The sequence below is a fragment of the Monomorium pharaonis genome, chromosome 1, assembly GCF_013373865.1.
Source record: "Monomorium pharaonis isolate MP-MQ-018 chromosome 1, ASM1337386v2, whole genome shotgun sequence".
NCBI lineage: Eukaryota > Metazoa > Arthropoda > Insecta > Hymenoptera > Formicidae > Monomorium > Monomorium pharaonis.
The window spans coordinates 33,320,841-33,339,945 of record NC_050467.1 but is presented as its reverse complement, the minus strand read 5'-3'; the positions used below and the strand labels follow the sequence as shown (position 1 = coordinate 33,339,945).

The following is a 19,105-nucleotide window of genomic DNA, read 5'->3' as shown; positions in this document are numbered from 1 at the left end:
CTAAGTCCTTCCAATAATAATCCGATTTCTCAATGCGGACAAGATTCGCGTTCCGTGGACGTGGGGGAGGATCTTGGCGAGCTCGGTTATAAACTTAAGCCTGATACGTTTGACGGCTCGTCTCCGCTAAATGAGTTTCTTGCCCAATTTGATTTGATTGCGCGCGCCGTTGGAGCGAGTCGGCGAAAACTGTCGCGTTGGCAACAAGTTTGAGAGAAAAGGCGCGTTCCGTTCTCGAGTCCGTTCAGGATTTACAGAATGTCAGCTTTATGGAAATAAAATCGAGACTGGAATTGCGTTTCGGTGAGGGGCATCTTTCTCAAAATTATTATTTTTAGTTTGTGAACCGGAGGCAAAAATTCGGGAAAGATCTCGCGTCTTTTGATTCTTATTTTGAAAGGTTAGTGCGTTTTGCTCATCCCGAGTGTCCTTTCGAGGTACGGGATAAAATCGCCTGCGCTCAATTTATTTCAGATTTAGCCGATAACTTCTTGAAGAGGACCCTTCAATTAGAAGGACAGTCTTTTCTGAAAACGGCTATAGAGAGGGCTAAGGCTGTAAGAATTATTCAGAGGGAAACTTTTATGAGAAAAGAGGTCCGTAAACATGTTGAGGAAGGAGATTTTCTTCCTCTCGATAAAGAAAAGAAAAAGGGAGGGTCTATAGGGCAAAAAGGGAAAGAAAAAGATTTAAAATTTTTCAGGAATCGCCGAGAATGTTGGACGTGTGGGAAAACTGGTCATTTCCGCTCGGAGTGTCCCGAGGAGAAGAGAAACGAGGCTTAGTTGATCTCAACGGGGTGAGGTTGTGACCGGATTACCGATAGGCACGAGTCGCAATCATGAATAGGTGGGAACTTACCAATGACTTTACGCAGGTCGTCACAGTTGCCAGCCTCTTTATAACCTCCAAGAGACAAGGTTTCGCCTTCCAGGATCGTCTCTCAGCTCTGGAACTCTGGAGGCTTGACGTTGTTGCATGTGCCGGAAAAACGAACAACACAGAATGGAACGCCTTCACGTGTTGTCGCACAACACACAACGCTGTTATCGATGACTATCACTAATTACGATTTATTTTCTGTTTCAGGTGCTGTCGTCAACATCGGGATGTCCTCCCAGGTCGCCGTCGGTCCCACGGAAACTTCGCCAGGTAAATATTTTTTAGAGGGTATTTTACCCGCGGTCTCGTTGGTTAATCAGGACTGCTTCTCCTCAGCTCGCCAGGAATCCGTCTCGTCTCAGGAACAGTCACGCAAGAAACTTTGGGATGAGTGAATAAACTCAAAACGTGTTTTATGAACAACAAATAAATGGTTTATTCAACTTCAACTGTCACAGAAACCCGTCCGCGACGCTTAATCACAATCGTTTCGTGACTTCGGATTTCTGATTTTAATTAGGCCTACTCGCGTTCGGCCTGTGCGAATTTATAACGCGGCTATCTTAATCACACACAATTCCGCGGAACTCGCCGTCTCGCATCGGCGGGAACGCCCTTTTTTTAACGCGCGAAAGCCCTATAATCACTTTCCGCGATGTTAATGTTAGAATGGTTGGCGCGCGAAAGCTCTTCTTTAACGTGCACGGCACGGAACAGTCGCACGCGCGAAATCTCGTACTTCGGTCTTCCGAGATGTAAGCTCTAGGATCTATAGCGCGCGAAAACTCTTACTTCGGTCTTCCGCGGTGTTAACGCTATGATATCCGGCGCGCGAAAGCTTTCGAGAGCTCTCGTCGCACGTCTTTATACTCGGCCGGGGACGCCTCCTCCTCCAGGCGACGCCTCGCCAATCGGGAGCGTGCCTGGGCACGCCGCAGACGCGATCGCTCGGGGATACCCCCACTCGCTCGCACGCGCCAATGGGAGAGTGCCGGTGCGCTGTCTGGTCGCGGTGTCCGTGCTGTGCCCCACCGCTGATGCCCCAGCCAATCCGCGCATGGCGTGCCTTTAGGTGTCATCCCCACCATGGCGCTGTCTTCGGGTGTTGTTGGCACTTCGAAAGTGCTTAGGGGTGCAGTCTTATGCGCCTTCTAACGTTTTTGCGAGTTTTACGTATTGCACTTAAAAGTGCAGTTTTTGAACAAAGATTGCACTTAAAGTGCAGTTTCTTAAAAGTAACTTATAGACTAAAGAAACTCTAAAAACTTATAAAATGGTAAAATACAAGCTGTACGCGTATGATAAAAGAAACGTGGCGTTAAGCCTTAAGATAATTAATCCGATTAAACTAATATTATAGCACATAAGCTGTACTTCTAGCATTTTGCTAGTTAGCGTTAATAAATGAAAACAAAACTGTTTTACGCGTATATTGGAAAACAAACTATTATAATTATGACTACTAAAAGAAAGATAGCCACCAAAGTGAGCAATACCATGCAAGGTACATAAATCATGATGTGTAAAATGTCACACGCAAACATATAAAAAATGAAAACTTAGAACGCTTAAATCTAAGATTGAAAACTATAATAAGTAACACACGAATATATGTATGTAATAAAACAAAGGATTAAACCAAATATATTTGTAAATTAATTTGACTTGAATCGCGCCCGCTGGCTTTCCGCCCGCTTTTGACTTGAAATAAAATAGAAGTAACGCAAGTTTAAATAAACAAAATAAATGATCGGGGTTTGACCTCGTGTGGGGCTTGCGCGTCCTACGCCTTTTCCTTCTCGGCTTCGGGTCGGGTCCTCCTTCCGGTCTCCTTCTGCTCTTTCGCCCCGTCGTCCGGTTGCCCTGGGGTGCGCTGTAGAACTACGCTTACGATGCTTTTTCCCTCGAGGGTTTTTCTCTCCGACCTTTCAGCAACGAATAGCTTCGCTACGCCCGATGCTTGTCTGGATGTCGTCGCTACTGCTACAGCCGGACCGGGGTGCTGGGTGCTGCTGGTGGCCGATTTCAAGGTCAACTTGCGCTTTCCCGAAAAATTATTTTAAAAATTCTCCGAAAAATTATGTTAAAAATTTTAATGTTAATAAAATTAAGTGTAATTTCTGTAATTTTTATTTTAAAGGAAGAGTTGGCAAAAAAAATGTTTTTTCAAGATTGATACGGGCTTGAATGTTTCTATTGTAAATAAAAAGTTTATCGGAAAGGAAAGGAAAATTTTTGTAAAAAATAATAATTTAAGATACCCTACTGGGGAAAAGGTTCCAATTTTATTTAAAGTTTTGATGTAAGTTGATTTGGGGAAATTCAGTGAAATGGTTGAAATGTTTGTAGCGGAAATTGATGAGGATTGTCTTTTAGGGGCGGATTTCTTAAGAAAAATTAATTTAGAAAATATTTTTGAATCAGCTTTTAGTTTTAAAAAAATTGAAAAAGAAAAAAAATTTAACTGCTCCCGTATTCAAGTTTTTTTAAATAAGAAAAGCCCAATTTTTTTGAAAAAACTGCTAGAAAAAAATTCTAAAAATTTGTCTTCTAACTAGAAAAAATTTTTTGATGGTTTTCTCAAGGAGTTTAGTAATGTATTTTCCGAAAAAATAGTGGCAGAAAATTGTGATGTCCTTGAATATTATATTAATGTTGAAAACTCTCTCCATTAAACAGGTTCCTCGTCGAATTCTTTTCCATATGAGAGAGGAAGTGAATAAAACCTTAGAAGAGATGAGAATTCAGGGTGTAATAGAGGAATCAAACAGTCCTTGGGTCTCTCCTGCGATTTTAGTCAGGAAAAAGGATGGATCATTGAGATTTTGTGTGGATTATCACAAGTTAAATTCTGTGACGGTTAAAGATTCTTTTCCTCTTCCAAGAATAGACGATATTCTCGATCGTCTTGCAGGTAACTCGTGGTTTTCTACGCTAGATTTAAGAAGCGGTTATTGGCAAATTAAAATTCGCGCGCAAGATAAGGAGAAAACTGCCTTTTGGATTGGTAACGGACTTTGGCAATTTACGGTAATGCCCTTTGGTTTATGTAACACCCCCGCGATTTTTGAACGAATGATGGAGAAAGTTCTTAAGGGTTTATTGAATAAGATTGTTTGGTTTATTTAGATGATGTTATTATTTTTGGAAAGGATTTTTCGGAAATGCTTAAAAATTTGAAAAGTTTTCTTAAGATTAGAAGCTGTTAATTTAAAAGTCAATCCGAAAAAATGTGTATTCTTTAAAAAAGAAATTAAATTTTTGGGTCACGTTATTTCAGCGGAGGGAGTTGCCACTGATTCGGAGAAAATTTCTGCTGTGAGAGATTGGCCAATTTCTCATTCTAAAAAGCAATTACAAAGTTTTCTGGGGTTTTGTTCTTATTACCGTAAATTCGTGAAAGGATTTTTTTTTAGCAAAGCCTCTTTTTGTTTTAACGGAAAATAATGTTAATTTGATTGGAACGAGAAGAGTGTCAAGAGACTTTTGAAAAATTAAAGCAAATATTAATTTCTTCAACAATTCTTGCTTTTCCTGATGAAAAGGGAAAATTTATTTTAGATACAAACGCTTCTGGTATAGGAATTGGTGCAATACTCTCTCAGGAACGTGAGGGTAAAGAAAGAGTTATCGCGTATTACAGCCGAATCCTTAGCAAAACTGAAAAAAATTATTGTGTTACCCGTCGCAAACTATTAGCGATTGTTGAATCTTTAAAATCCTTTCGTCATTATTTAATTGGACGGAGATTTTTAATTCGTACAGATCATATTTCTTTAAAATGGCTCATGTCTTTCAAAGATTTGGAAGAGCAGCGTTGGTTGAAAAGGCTCCAACATTTCGATTTTGAAATAGCTCATCGCAAAGGTCAATCTCATAGGAATGCTGATGGGCTTTCCAAGCGTTTATGTAAAGAGGAGAGTTGTACCTTTTGTGCGAGGATTGAGAGGAAATTTAAAAAAGAAAAAGTAAATTTTTTTGCTCGTATTATTTTAACGGGCGACTTGAAGAGTAGAAGAAAGATCAATTAGAAGATCCTTGTATCTCTTTGTTTTATCGGAGAAAACAAATAGGGATACGTCCTCTTCGCGCAGAAATTAATTCGGAGGAGTCTTGTTCGCTTGTATATTGGTCGTATTGGGACGCTTTGATTTTAAGGGATGATGTTCTTTATAAAAGATAGATAGCTCTAAATTTTAAAAAAATTTTTTCAGATAATTGTACCTCGTAGACGGATTAAAGAAATACTAGAAGATGCTCATGATTCGCCTTCGGGAGGACATTTCGGAATTAATAAAACTTTAGAAAAGATTCGCAAGCGCTTTTATTGGGCTTCTTGCAAGCAAGACGTGGAGAACTGGTGCAAGACTTGCGAGATCTGTATTGAAAAGAGAGGTCCTTCAGAAAAGGAAAATCTCCTCTTCAAATATTTAATGTGGGAGCGCCATTTGAAAGACTTCAGATGGACAACTTGGGTCCTCTTCCGCGGACTACATTGGGAAATAGATTTTTTTTAGTAATTGTAGATTGTTTTTCCAAGTGGGGGTAAAGGCGTTTCCTGTCAAAAACATAAGAACCAAAACAGTTGCTAAAGTTTTTGTTAATCAAGTTATTTCTCGTCATGGCGTTCCTTTGGAAATTCATACAGATCAAGGAAGGAATTTTGAATCAAGACTTTTCTTAGAATTGATGAAGCTTTTGGGTATCAAGAAAACGAGAACTACCCTCTTCATCCACATCTGATGGCCAAGTTGAACGATAGCACTAAACGATTACAAATTTTCTGACTAAATATGCTTCTGAAAATCAAAAGAACTGAAATCGCTGAATATCTATGTTTCTTTTAGCTTATAGATCCTCCAGACACAAGGCTTCGGGAGTTTCTTCAGCGGAGCTTTATCTTGGCCGTGATCTAAGGCTACCTCTTGATTTGCAGTTAGAAAAACCTCCTTCGGAAGAGCGAGTAGAAGTAAATGACTATGTTAAGAAGATGAGAGAGAAAATAGGAGAAATACAAAGAGGGGCTAGGGATCGTATGAAGGTTAGGTTTTCTCAAGTAAAAGTCTGGTATGATCAGAAAGCCAGACGAGTTCTTTTTAATGAGGGGGAGAGTTTGGTTTTACAATCCTCAAAGGAAACTCGGGAGATCTCCCAAATTACAGAATTCGTGGGAAGGTCTTTTTTTAGTAGTCAAAAGACTTAGTGAAATTGTTTATTGTATTCGAAAATCAGTTAAGCATAAGAAAAAGGTGGTACATGCTGATAGGTTGGCCCCTTCCTTAGAAAGAAATGTTTAAAGTATTTTAAAGAAGACGGAGCGTTTATTTATTAATTATTAAGTTTGGTCGCTGTTTTGTTTCTGTTTTGTTTTAGAAAAAGTTAATGGCAAAATCAGAGAGCAAGATGAATGGGCAGAGAAGGTCCAGTCGCAGCTTTGACGTCGAGGCAAGAGGCACTAAGATTAAGAGGGAGAATTCAACGAATTTTTTTTAGAAGACTGTCTCGTTCACGGTTTTCGACCGAGGTTTCCCGTGAGACTTAGGGCAACTGCCGAGACAAGGGTGACAATGCGGGGACAAGGATGCCCTTTAGGAAGCAAAGGAGTCCTCGGAAAGTTACCTCCTCCTTGTCCGAAGATCAAGAAAGAAGGGCGCAAGTCTTGGAAGAGAAGTGAAGCGCCAAAATGAAAAGAAAAGTCGGTTCAGAAGGAGCAGAGGTGTCGACATTCGATAACTCGTTGCAGGAGCTCGAGGAGAGCAGAAAACGACGCAGCTCAGCAAGGGAACCAAAACTGCATCCCTTTCATTGTCGGGACGACAATTTTTGAAAAGAGGGAGGGTAGTGTTATGAGCGCGGTGTTCTCGCGCTCATTGTGAACGGCAGCTGTAATCGGATGTCGTGGAAATCAATATATCAATCGCCTCGGTCAGCTGTGACAAACGAAGTTGGTTGCCATGTGAATGTTGTTAAAAGTCGTGTGGTTGTTGTTCTTGGCACGTCTCTGCGTTCGTGTGTGTTTCAAGCTCGTTCTTGTAAACGTTTGGTTAATAAACCTTTCTTGAGAGAAACAGTGTCTTATCTTTTTCGAGCGCGAGCGCGAGTGTGTGCTAGAGCAGAGAAAGAGTGCAACAATATTACACTATGTTAAGTTTAAACACGCCAGAGCTGCAAACTCAGCTCGCTGATTATGTTTTATTACTTGCTTTGATAATTATATTAAGCCTATGCATTACTTTTCTCGTTTCGTATGCATATTGTATGCTAATAGCGATATGCTAACCTATAAATAAATGTTGTACCCCTCGTTGTGAGTACGATTTGGGATCGCTGCCAGAGATCTCGCGAGGAAGGTATTTGGTCACTCACACCGTTAGTTGTATTGAACACTTTTATTTTTGTATTCGGTTACAGTGAATAGATCGCGACCCCGCAAGGCAGAGTGTCGCGTCTATGAGCTCGTTGTCCACGACCCCGCAAAGCAGAGTGTCATGGTTGTGTATTTACAAGTTATCTCGGCGATACACGATCCCGCAAAGCAGAGTGTCGTGTGTTATCTTAGTTTGTCTACTTCGGATTGACCCGTTCCTCACCTTCTTTCGCCGGTTTATATATCCGATAATTCGGTAGTTGGATCGAAAGAAGGGGAGGATTGCGTAAAAGCGTAAAACGGTCAGCATTCCATTATTATTACTTAGACAGCAAGTGCTGTCTAAGGAGCATTGTGCTAATTGTCGAGCGGATTGCGCGAAATCTCGCGCGATGCGCTCGACGCTGACTGCTGCAGCTGACCGACTTACGTCATCGTGCTACTGACACCTTTTTATCGTTGTGAGTGTCACTCATAACAAAATGTATTTCTGATATTCAAATCACATATTGTAAAAGATCGTTAAGTGGCACCTAGATCAACCGCACTGCACTTTTAAGTGCAATATTATAAAAACATGAAAAACAACAGCAAGTCCACGGGGATGCACTACAGTGTAAGTTTCGACCCAAAACGACACTCTCACGCCATTAGACGAACAACCAGCAGTGGGGAGGACACATCCGTACGCCAGAAGGAACGACCCTTTGTTGTGATTAATGGCACCACCAGGAGTGGGGATGCCATCGAGCGTCGTGCGGCAGAAACCGATGCTATCCCTGATTGGCGGGAGAGAGGAACCAACGCTATCCCTGATTGGCAGATGTGCCGGTGGAAGGAGAGACGCCAGGATACTTAATGCAGCGGCGAGAGCTCTCGAGAGCTTTTCGCGCCTTGCATCTTCCGAGGAATAAGCTTACGCGGTTCGCACGAAGTTTCGCGCCAATAGCCTTAAAGCAGATATCTCGCGACGTAATCGCAGAGTGTCTGAGCGCGGCGTGCGATAGTGATACGCGAGTATCCAAAACCGTTTGTAATCGCGTGCGAAAGTTCCGTGCGTTGCACGTTAAAAGAAATAACAAATTCTCAAAGTGTTTTGCGAGCCGAATGCTAGTAGGCTCATGGAACTGAGCAGTGTCTTAAAGCGTTTGTTCGATTGTGATTAAGCGACGCGATCAGGAATGTGTTAACTGAAAACCAGAACTTTGTGTTATTAATAAACCTTTATTTTGTTATCTGTTAATAATAACAAAGTGTGATTACATATCTGCCTATGCGAGCGATCCTGGTCCTCTCGACGAATCCCAGGTTACCTGAAAGAAGATACCTCATCAAATCCGGGGCCGCGAATATTACATAACCTAAAAATAAATATACTTACCTGGCGAAGATCCTGGGGGGTATTGGCGATCCTGACGAGTCCTTGGTGGGAAAGCAGCAGTATCTGAAACAGAAAAGGCAGAGTTAGTACAGCGGAAGCGAAATTAAGTGCGGATATCTCAGCATAGCGCCTGGTGTCAACATAACCTCAAAGTGGAACTTAGCCTGTGGCGGCGCGTGGATTTGACACACCATCGACGTTCAACGAGGGAAATCTATCTTGGAACGTCCTACCTTGCTTCTAGGAGGTTAAAGAAGCTGGCGACTGTGAAGGCAAAGAATACCAGGTCTGTAACTTTAAAATGCGGGTTTTTTTAATAAAAATACGCAATAATTTAGAAAAAATGGAAAAATATATTTTATTCAAAATGTCGGCCCTCGCTTTCTACACATTTTTGCCATCTAGTAGGCAAATTATGGATGCCATTCCAAAAGAATTGAAAGTTGCGCAAGCCAAACCAGTCGTCGAGCCATTTTTGGACGTCTTCATAAGAATGGAAATGCTGCTCGGCAAGTGAGTGTCCCATAGATGAAAACAGGTTGTAGTCGGAAGGAGCAAGGTCTGGTGAGTACGGCGGGTGAGGTAATATTTTCCATCCAAGTGCTGCCAGAGTGTTTTTAACCAGTTTTGCTGTGTGACTGGGTGCATTGTCATGCAGCAAAATCACCTTCCCATGCCTTTGAGCCCATTCTGGTCGTTTTTCGACCAACGCATAATTCAAATTGATCATTTATTGTCGGTAGCGATCAGTATTAACTGTTTCGCCAGGTTTCAGCTTGCAATTCGGTGTCTTCAAATTTTTTCGGTCGATTTTCACGTTCTTTGTCACTGACATCAAAATCACCACTTCTGAATCGTTTAAACCACCGTTCGCAAGTATCGACAGATAGAGTATGTGCACCGTATGTTTCCACAAGTATTCGATGTGCTTCCGCTGCTTTTTTCTTCTGATTGAATAAGAAAATCAGCACGTGCCGCAAATGCTCTTTGTTCGGCTCAAAACTCGACATGTTTACCACCGAAAAAAAATGCTATTAACACTTAAACGTTTAAACAAATATGGCGTTTTGAAGCTAACTATCATAACTACAAAATGACATATTGGTTATGACACCAGCATCTATAGGCTTTGTGCTCCATCTCTTGGAAAAAAACCGCATTTTAAAGTTACAGACCTGGTAAAGGTACGTGAGCTCATAGCATATAAGGTCGTAACTTCCTCAAATCCGACTCTCCGGTCACAACCTAACCTTGAGACCGTCCAGCAGAGTCACCCAATCCGACGCGGAGCCGACCCCGGGACCGAGCGGCGTGAAGTTTTTCACAACCAGGGCAGTCGAGGGGAAGTACAACCAGGGTAGGCAAACGAAGAGCCTGCGGCTTGAACGACTCAAGTGAGCCAACCGAAAGAGAGCACTGGAAACCCCCCCTCCCCTATTTCTGTGTTTTGTTCATATTTTAATTTCAATGTTTTATTTTGAGATTTTGATATTTAATTTTATATCCGCGGGAATTAATCGTACTTAGTTATTTTAAGGTTAAGTTCCTCATTTTAGTTATCCGATAGTAGACCAACTTTAGTTAAGTTAATTAGAGCCGAGCCAGACCGAGATACATCGGGCGAGTAGTGCAACGCGAAAAATCTCAGTTAAAAGTAACACTTAAGGGGATGCTGGAGTCGTCTGTTTTACCGATTGAACGTTATTATTTTTAATTAGGCCTATTTTTTTACTGATTTCATAGAATTAAAAATTTTTCTCCAGAATTAAAGTATAGACAATAACAAATAGTGCCTCCCTATAATTTCATGTAAAAAACGAAAAAAGTTAGAAAATTATACTTTTGTGCAGTCGTCTCGTATCTTTCATCTGCAACACATAAGTTTTAAAGACTCTGTACTTACAAATAACTAGTACGCACTAATCTTATTACATGAAAGAATAATAAAATGCTTGCAGAAATGAGCTAGAAGCTTTGGTATAAGGAAAAAGCCTCAGAGAAAATTTCGTATATATGTGTGAGTGAAGAATCGGTCCGAAGCGGTCCGAGGATAGAAACAGAGCACTAGTTTAGTTGCAGAATAGCATGATAGGTGGTGCTGTAATCAAATGTTCGGTGAAGTGCATCATTGGATCATATGATAATCTATCGACCTAATTAGACTTGAGGTCGGTTTGTATTTTTCAGCCGATTTTCACGATTATCTCTATTCCTCTCGTTTCGTAGCTTTCTGACTGCTTGTGGGAATGTAATGTGAAAAAGTAGCGAGTTTAACTTGCGAGTTGAACAGGCCTGACATATACATATGCACGCACGTACACATATACGCGCGCGCATTACTTTGAAAACTACGACACGACTGTAAAAGTCGATAACAAAAGTAGAATATTGTAATTTTTTTTCGTTTTTCGAATGAAATTGTGGTTAGCACTAAATTTTATTATCTATACTTTAATTCTGGAGAAGGATTTAGAATTCTGTTTACTCAATAAAAAGATTTCCCTAATTTAAAATAACAATAATGTGAGATCGTCTCTGCGAGCCCTAGAAGCAGGATTGCCATGCAGGACCGTCTATAGGCGCTTCAGCGCCATGGACACGGCACATGTATAAATTTAGATAGTAAAGCAAAAACTTGGCTCTCATTTTTACTGTGTTTTCAGGACTTTATGTTTATTCACAAACAGCAGAAACAGTAATAGCAGAGTGAGAGAAAGCAGATGAGGTGAAAATAGAGACAGAGATGAAATTTAATAATGAGGAGAAGAGAATGGGATAATGAAGGAGACGGAAAAGGACAGAGTGAGGGAAGAAAGTGCGGTCGAGAGGAGGATAGAAGAGTCTGGAAGAGAATTAAGAAAACAGAGTAAAAATGCCAAAAGGGTTGAAAGAGGTTAGGAAAAGATTTAGAAGTCTGGAGGCGAGACTGGAGAGGTGGCAGACGGGAGAAGAGAACTTGGATCCAGACGAGGAAGAAAAGAGGGGAAGAAAGGTATGGAGAAGCGGCCAGGGAGAAAAAAGAGGTAGCAGAGGGGAAGAAAAAGACGGTCGGGTGGAGACAAGCGGAGAAGAGGCGGAAAGGGAACAAGGAGCAAAGAAAGTCGGGGTAGAGAGGGAGCGGAGTAGAGGGACGATGGAGACTGGTGGGGGGGAGGAAGCAGAGACAAGGAGGAGAAGAAAAGGATGGAGGAGAGAGCGGAGAGGGTAGAAGAGGCAAAAAATGAGAGAGAGAGAAAATGCTGAATTAGAAGGGAGGAGGAAGACAGGAAGAGACGGCAAGGAGGAGGGAGGAAGTGACAGGGAGGAGGGAGGGGAAGAGGAGGATAGGCGGATTGCAAGAAGGAAAATAAGAGTTGTTTTTGGTTATAGGTAGGAGTTAAAAAGGAGGTGATAATAGAAACAGAAACTGGAGAGAGGAGAGACAGAGGGTAGAGGAGGAGGCAGAGGATGACGGAGCCAGAAGAATTGGAGTTCGGGAGAGGACAGTTAGATAAAATGAGAGGGGAGCAGAGAGAAATTAACTTGGAAGCGGCAGTGAAGGCATTTGGAGAAGGAAGCGAGAGGGGATAAGGAAGGATAAGGAAGGGGAGAGAGGGAGAAAGAGGTATAGAAGGGCCGTGGAGGGGAGGAGGGGTATACGTCTCTAAGGCTGCTCAATGGCCAGGTTGGTAGGAGGAGATTAGACATGTAATATATTATAATGAGATATTGATAGGGAAGAAGTTGGGGGACAGGTGGACTTCCGCTTCGTTTACAATTGTGATTATCTTGTTATTGTATATTTCGTTCCTGTTTTGTATTATATATTTTATATATGTTATATCTTTATATGTATGGCTGATATGTAGAGGAGTATGAATGTATGGATAAACGGCTTGCTAGTGAAAGAGAAGAACGGTCAAGCAGATGGAAGAGAGAGGAGCCGAGGAGATCGGAGAAGGAGAAAGAGAGACAAGGAGAGGAGTTTACGAGGAGCAGGAGAGTGAAAAGAGCAGAGAAGAGCGTAAAGAGTCGGTGGGGCTCAACAGCACGGAAAGTGGAGAGATGACGGAGAGACGGCAAGTTGGGAAGAATGAGAGGTGGAAGGAGAATAATGATTTAATTGATTGTCTTAGGAGGAGAAGCAGGAAAGAAGGAGAGACGGCGAGAAAGCATGAGGGGAAAGAGACGAAGAGGCGGAGAGAGCAGAGGAAGATAGGAGAAAGAGGAGAGGAGGAGAGGCCCCTTGATGAAAAACGGAAAGAGGAAATCAAGGAGGAGAAGTAGAAGGAAGAGAGCAGAGATGAAGAGAGATGAAGGGAAGAAGGACAATGAAGAAGGGGCAAAAGAGAGGAGAGAGTGGGATTAGGGGGTGGGGAAAAGGGGATAAGGGCGTGCGAGGGGGGTGGGGGTGTTAGAATGTAAGGGCCGCAAATGGCCAGGTCGGTTCGGGAGTAGAGAGGATACAACTGTGAACAATTCGGGAACGCTCCGTGGAAAAAGCGCCTTGTAACCCCATATTGGGACACAATAAAGTCTATCTATCTATGTTTATTCACAAACGTATAAACAAAAATGCAATATTAAATATGACTTGGGCATACCAAATTTTTGTACATCAATTTTTTTTATTTTTTAATAAATGTTATATGGTATCAGCAATACAATATTATTATGGTAAGGAGCCAAAATCTATAAAAAGAGAGGAGATAATGTTGACAATAATGAAAAATCTCTAGAATCCATAAATTTATTTCTGAAGTTGACAACACTGTGGTGCATTCAGGAGTAGCACGGAGGTATGTAGTGCAGAACCGTGATTGTGACAGATGGTGCATGGAAAATCAGAATAACCTCGCGGAGATGACAGGTCAGCCAGACGCAGGTTAGTGATAAATATTAAACTTTATGAGATTATTAATTTACCCAGATAACCAAATCTGAAAAAGCAGAGTCCCACACAGCGGATTTATGGCCAACTGTGTCTGCATTGGACTTGTGTTTTGTAGACAGAATCTGCTGAACAAAATCTGACAGCATATTGGCAGAAAAGCAGCAGATCTGTCGAATGCGGTCTCTGTCTGCGGAACACGAGTTTGGTGCGGACACAGTAGGCTGTGGCTTTGCTGTGGGATTCTGCTTTTGCAGGTTTGGTTATTTAGGTTAGGATCTTTACAATATGAGTTACTGTAAACTGTCTTTGCTGTTTAACTCTGACTGCACTTATTATGTAAAGATTATCTTTTTTATAAAATTATGTGATTATGTATTTATTAATTAAATTAATTAATATGATCATTAAATCTTTACAAAAAAGATTTATACATTTATTTCTTTTAAGAAATAATAATCAACCTATATTATTCTTGGTACTATTTCGGTAATAATATTATTTCACATTGCAATATCGATACTATTACAGAAAGTCTGATCTGAGATTATTAATTTAGGATCTTTACAACACGAGTTACTGTAAAATGACTGTTTAACTCTAGTTGTATTTATTAATTAATTTAATTAATAAATACATAATCACATAATTTTATAAAAAAAGATTATCTTTACATAATAAGTGCAGTCAGAGTTAAACAGCAAAGACAGTTTGCAATAACTCGTATTGTAAAGATCCTAAATTAATAATCTCATTAAAGTTTAATATTTAGCACTAATCTGCGTCTTGCTGACCTGTCATCTCAGTGAGATTATTTTAACTTTACATGCATTATCTGTCACAATCACAGTTCTGCCTCTATGCTACTCCTGAATGCATCACAGTGTTGTCAATTTCAGAAATAAATTTATCGATTCTATACATTTTCCATCATTGCCAACCTTATCCCCTTGTTTTTTATGGATCTCCTTATCATTATTATAGATGTAACATCCTAAATATTATATTCGTAAATAGTCCTGTAACCGTGAATTTTTAATTATGATGGGCTACGGATAGCCGCGGTAATTCAGGGTTCGGGCGGCGGGCTGGTTAAATGAATAACGGAGGCAAGCGGTATATAGTTAACAAGTAGTATTTATTATATTCTAAGCCTAACTAATATTTACAATGTCCCTGCTCTAATATGTACAACTTAGCCTAATATCTCGCTATGTGAGTCGCGGGTGATTTGCTATGGCGACGTGTGTCGCGGAGCGCATGTGCGCGTTGAGTATTCGGTGCCGGATTGGCTGCGGCGGGCGTACGGCCCGTGTATCGGTCGGTGTGTCGATCGGCAGTAGCGGCCGGTCTTACAGACTACGATGTTCGTGGCGGTATAATCGCGGCGGTGTAATGTGTGGCGGCGTTCGTGTCGGTCGCGGCGGTAGCCGGATTGGCTGCGGCGTTACGGTCGCGGCTGCGCGGTACGGTGCGGCGTTCTCATTCGCCGAATCGGTCGCGGCGGTGCGCGACTGCGCGGCGCGGAGCTCGGCTCGACAGCCACGGTGATCAGCTGTTCGACGATCAGCTGTTATTATCGTTGAGGAATCATCCCGCGTGGATGATCCTCCGCGTCGGCGATTTCCCCTCAGTGCGGGGTCCCCGTGTACGGTCGGGATCGGTAGCTCAGTACGCGTACCGGGATCCGGGTGACGAGCGGGGCGGTGTTCTGCCACTCACTGCGTGGCGCGTGGAAGCGCTCAGTGCGCGCTAGTAAGGAAGCCGGTTTTAGGTTAAGTTCGGCACTCAGTGCGTGCTCTGGAGGCTCAGCTCAATTCGCTGAGAGGATCGGTCGGCTCACTTCGCTAGACCGGGGAGATCTGCTTTCTTATCACCAGCGGAGGGCTTTTATAGCCCCCGTTTGGTGACAAGAGGAGTGGAGATGTGCGGGGAGACCGAGATAAGCGGAGGGGACTACACGAGGTAGGAGGGTAACGGCCTCGTATCTATATGCCTTAACGTGGCGGAGAAACGGCTCGTTACAGTCCTATATAGAAATTATTTTTTTTAAATAATAAAGTATGTTGTTTTGTTGAAACGGGCAAGATGAGAGTTGGATATTGATATAAAATCATATCTGTATCCAACTCTTGAAAAAATAAGAATGTTATTTTGTAAAAACAAGAAAGATGAGTGGATACAGATATATTATCATTTTATATTTCCTATTTCAATAAAACAACATACTTCCCTTTTTTAAATAATTTCTATATAGGACAATTTGCGAATATAATACTTATTATAGTATTATATAATACTATATATGCGAATATAATATAGTGTGTTACATTTAAAATAATATTGTATCATGATCCCATATAGCAATCAGATTTTATAAAAAATTCGATTTTTTAGTCTATCTGTTTACATTTTTTTAATATTTTGCTATGACAATTATATTTATAAACAAACTATAATAAACTTACAAGGATAACGTATAAAATAGATACATTTTGTAAGTTCAATTTTTTAATTTGATACATAAATACATATACATATACATATGCTATGTACATATCAAAATTTTCGACATACGCTAAATAATGTAAAGGCTAAATAATATTTGTTCATAGTGTGTGTGCGTGCGTGCGTGCGTGCGTGCGTGCATGACATTAATAATACCGCGGAACGTATCCTTGCATCGCGGGTGCTGCCGGAACGTATCCTTGCATCGCGGGCGATGCCGGAACGTATCCTTGCATCGCGGGCGATGCCGGAACGTATCCTTGCATCGCGGGCGATGCCGGAACGTATCCTTGCATCGCGGGCGATGCCGGAACGTATCCTTGCATCGCGGGCGATGCCGGAACGTATCCTTGCATCGCGGGCGATGCCGGAACGTATCCTTGCATCGCGGGCGATGCCGGAACGTATCCTTGCATCGCGGGCGATGCCGGAACGTATCCTTGCATCGCGGGCGATGCCGGAACGTATCCTTGCATCGCGGGCGATACCGGAACGTATCCTTGCATCGCGGGCGATGCCGGAACGTATCCTTGCATCGCGGGCGATGCCGGAACGTATCCTTGCATCGCGGGCGATGCCGGAACGTATCCTTGCATCGCGGGCGATGCCGGAACGTATCCTTGCATCGCGGGTGATGCCGGGACGTATCCTTGCATCGATACAAGAAGGGTTGCGATGATTCTTGCTGGTGGTGCCGGTGGATCAAATGCGTATTTTCGTAATTTTCTTTTTTCTTTTTGTATTAGTCGATGCACCGTTTGAGTTATTTTCTGAAAAAAAATTGAAAGTTTTATTTTATTAATATAATTAATATTTTTTATTTAATAATATAATAAATATTATTTTAATACAACGTTAATTGTTATTTTATTTTATAAATTTAAACTATGTTTTTATTTAAAATTTTATAATATAGTATAATATATTTATTTCAAAATTTTTTAATAATTTATTATTTTATTTAAATATAAATATCTCCTAATTTTTTACTCCGTTTTTAAATATATTTTCATTAAAATATTTTTAAAATATGTAATTTTTTTCTAAAAGTTTATTATAATCTAACAGATTTATTATAAAAAGGCTAAATAGTGCAAAGCGCGTGCAATGTAGGCTGCGTTCGGAAACGTCACCCGAGTGCTCTTGGATATCATTCTATCCTTGTCTCACATTCAACGAACAACAATGATAGAATAATACCCGAGATCACTCAGGTGATGTTTCCGAACGCAGCCGTAATGTTCTAGTATTTAAAAAAATGTGATTGATACATACCTTGTTAATTCCGTCTCGACCCTTCCAGGTAATAGCCTGCATGTAATGTGCCGCTGTCGTCGTCTCGTATATCGGTAGTGGCGCCGTCGCTGTCGTCCTTTCATGCGCTGGTAGCGGCGCCGTCGCTGTCGTCGTCTCGTGTGCCAATAGCGGCGCCGTCGCTGTTGATCTCTCGTATACCGGTAGCGGCGCCGTCGCTGTCGTCCTTTCATGCGCTGGTAGCGGCGCCGTCGCTATCGTCCTTTCATGCGCTGGTAGCGGCGCCGTCGCTGTCGTCCTTTCACGCGCTGGTAGTGGCGCCGTCGCTGCCATCATCCTCTTGTACACCGGTAGCGGCGCCGTCGCTGTCGCTATTCTCTCGTAGACCGGGAGCGGCATCGTCGCTATTGTCCTTTCATCCGCTGGTAGCGGCGCCGTCGCTGCCGTCGTCCTCTTATGCACCGATCGCGATATCTTTTTATACGGCAGCGGTGCCGTCTCTGACACGCATGTAACACAACCGTCACTCTTAGCTAAAAAAGATTATAATAATTTTAATAGTAAAATATCTACATACAATAAATATTTGTAATTAAATATATACTTACGTCTGCGAGTTCTTTTGCCTTCCACTTTCATGAACTCGGCTCCGCAGGTCTACACTGTGCGACGGTCGTCAGTACACTGATTTGTGAAGAGAATCTGATCTGACGATCTGACCTCTGAGTCTCTGAGCATGGACTACACGATTGTCTCTTGTTTGTAAACAATCGCTTTCTTTGGTCAACCGTTTCCCAGTCCACAGCCAGGCCTGTGTTGCGATTCCGAACCCGACACACACGCACGCACGCACGCACGCACGCACGCACGCACGCACGCACGCACACTCACACATCGAGCTCCATCTATCCGTGAGACGTCCCGTGCTGACAAAGTGTCTTTCCGTTCTTATTTCCTCTTCTCTTCTAACTCAGCTGGGACTCCAAAGCAATCGTGATGTCTAAACGTTTTTTCGGCGTGTCTATCGCGCGAGTGCTGTCAGCTATCACGATTATTACGATCGGAGCATGATTATAAAAATAATTATATACAATTTAATTAATTGTAATAGAATTAATTGTATAATAAAAAATTAAAAAATAAATTTTAGAAGACTTCAATATTTTTTCAAATTATAAATTAAAATGTTAATTGTTAATTAAAAATAAAATTCAATAAAAAATAGAATAATATAAAAACTTTTTATTGAGAAAATATAGATTTTAATTCTGAACTAAAAATATAAATAGAGAATATAAATTTTAATGCTCCAATAAATTTTTTCAATTGGAAATTAATATTTTAATTTTTAATTGACTATTTAGGTCATATTTTATACTCGTGTTATATGCTGCAGAATAGTTTTCACGTTGTATTGCATTTTATAAAAAAAAAATTTAATAACAAACGTATTTTAATAACAAACAGTTTTTTGTAAACAACACATACGCGCGCTTTGCGTGCGTTTTTATTATATAAATTTTGTTATAAATTTTTTATAAATTTTATAAGAATAAAAGTAAAAATTTTTCATTTCTTTGACTAACTTTTACTGTTACAAAAGCAATGTTAGGTAAGTCAATAAATTTTTTAAAATTCAAAATATTTTAAATTAAGTCTTTTAAAATTAATAGTTATTTTTTAAAAGTTAAAAATTGACAAATTTTACATTGAATAAATATATTGGAACATTAAAATTCTTTAATTCATATTTTTAGTTAAGAATAAAAATCTATATTTTTTTCTACACAAAATCTTATCCTCCAATTCTTGTTGTATTTTTACTTTAATTAAAAATTAAGAT

General features: G+C 40.9%; 2 protein-coding genes across 2 annotated transcripts; one reads left to right on the top strand and one right to left on the bottom strand.

The window, feature by feature from the left end:
• The first annotated feature begins 7,312 nt into the window (after positions 1-7,312).
• Positions 7,313-12,917, top strand: LOC118647340 (cilia- and flagella-associated protein 251-like). Its single transcript, XM_036292098.1, has 2 exons — positions 7,313-7,323; positions 12,314-12,917. The coding sequence occupies exon 2, from the start codon at positions 12,537-12,539 to the stop codon at positions 12,894-12,896; it is 360 nt and encodes a 119-aa protein (XP_036147991.1). The 5' UTR covers positions 7,313-7,323; positions 12,314-12,536; the 3' UTR covers positions 12,897-12,917.
• A 4,111-nt stretch (positions 12,918-17,028) lies between these two features.
• LOC118648859 (KH domain-containing protein 3-like) lies at positions 17,029-18,312 on the bottom strand. Its single transcript, XM_036295323.1, has one exon. It carries the CDS (start codon positions 17,659-17,661, stop codon positions 17,215-17,217), a length of 447 nt encoding a protein of 148 aa, XP_036151216.1. The 5' UTR covers positions 17,662-18,312; the 3' UTR covers positions 17,029-17,214.
• Between the last annotated feature and the right edge of the window lie 793 nt (positions 18,313-19,105).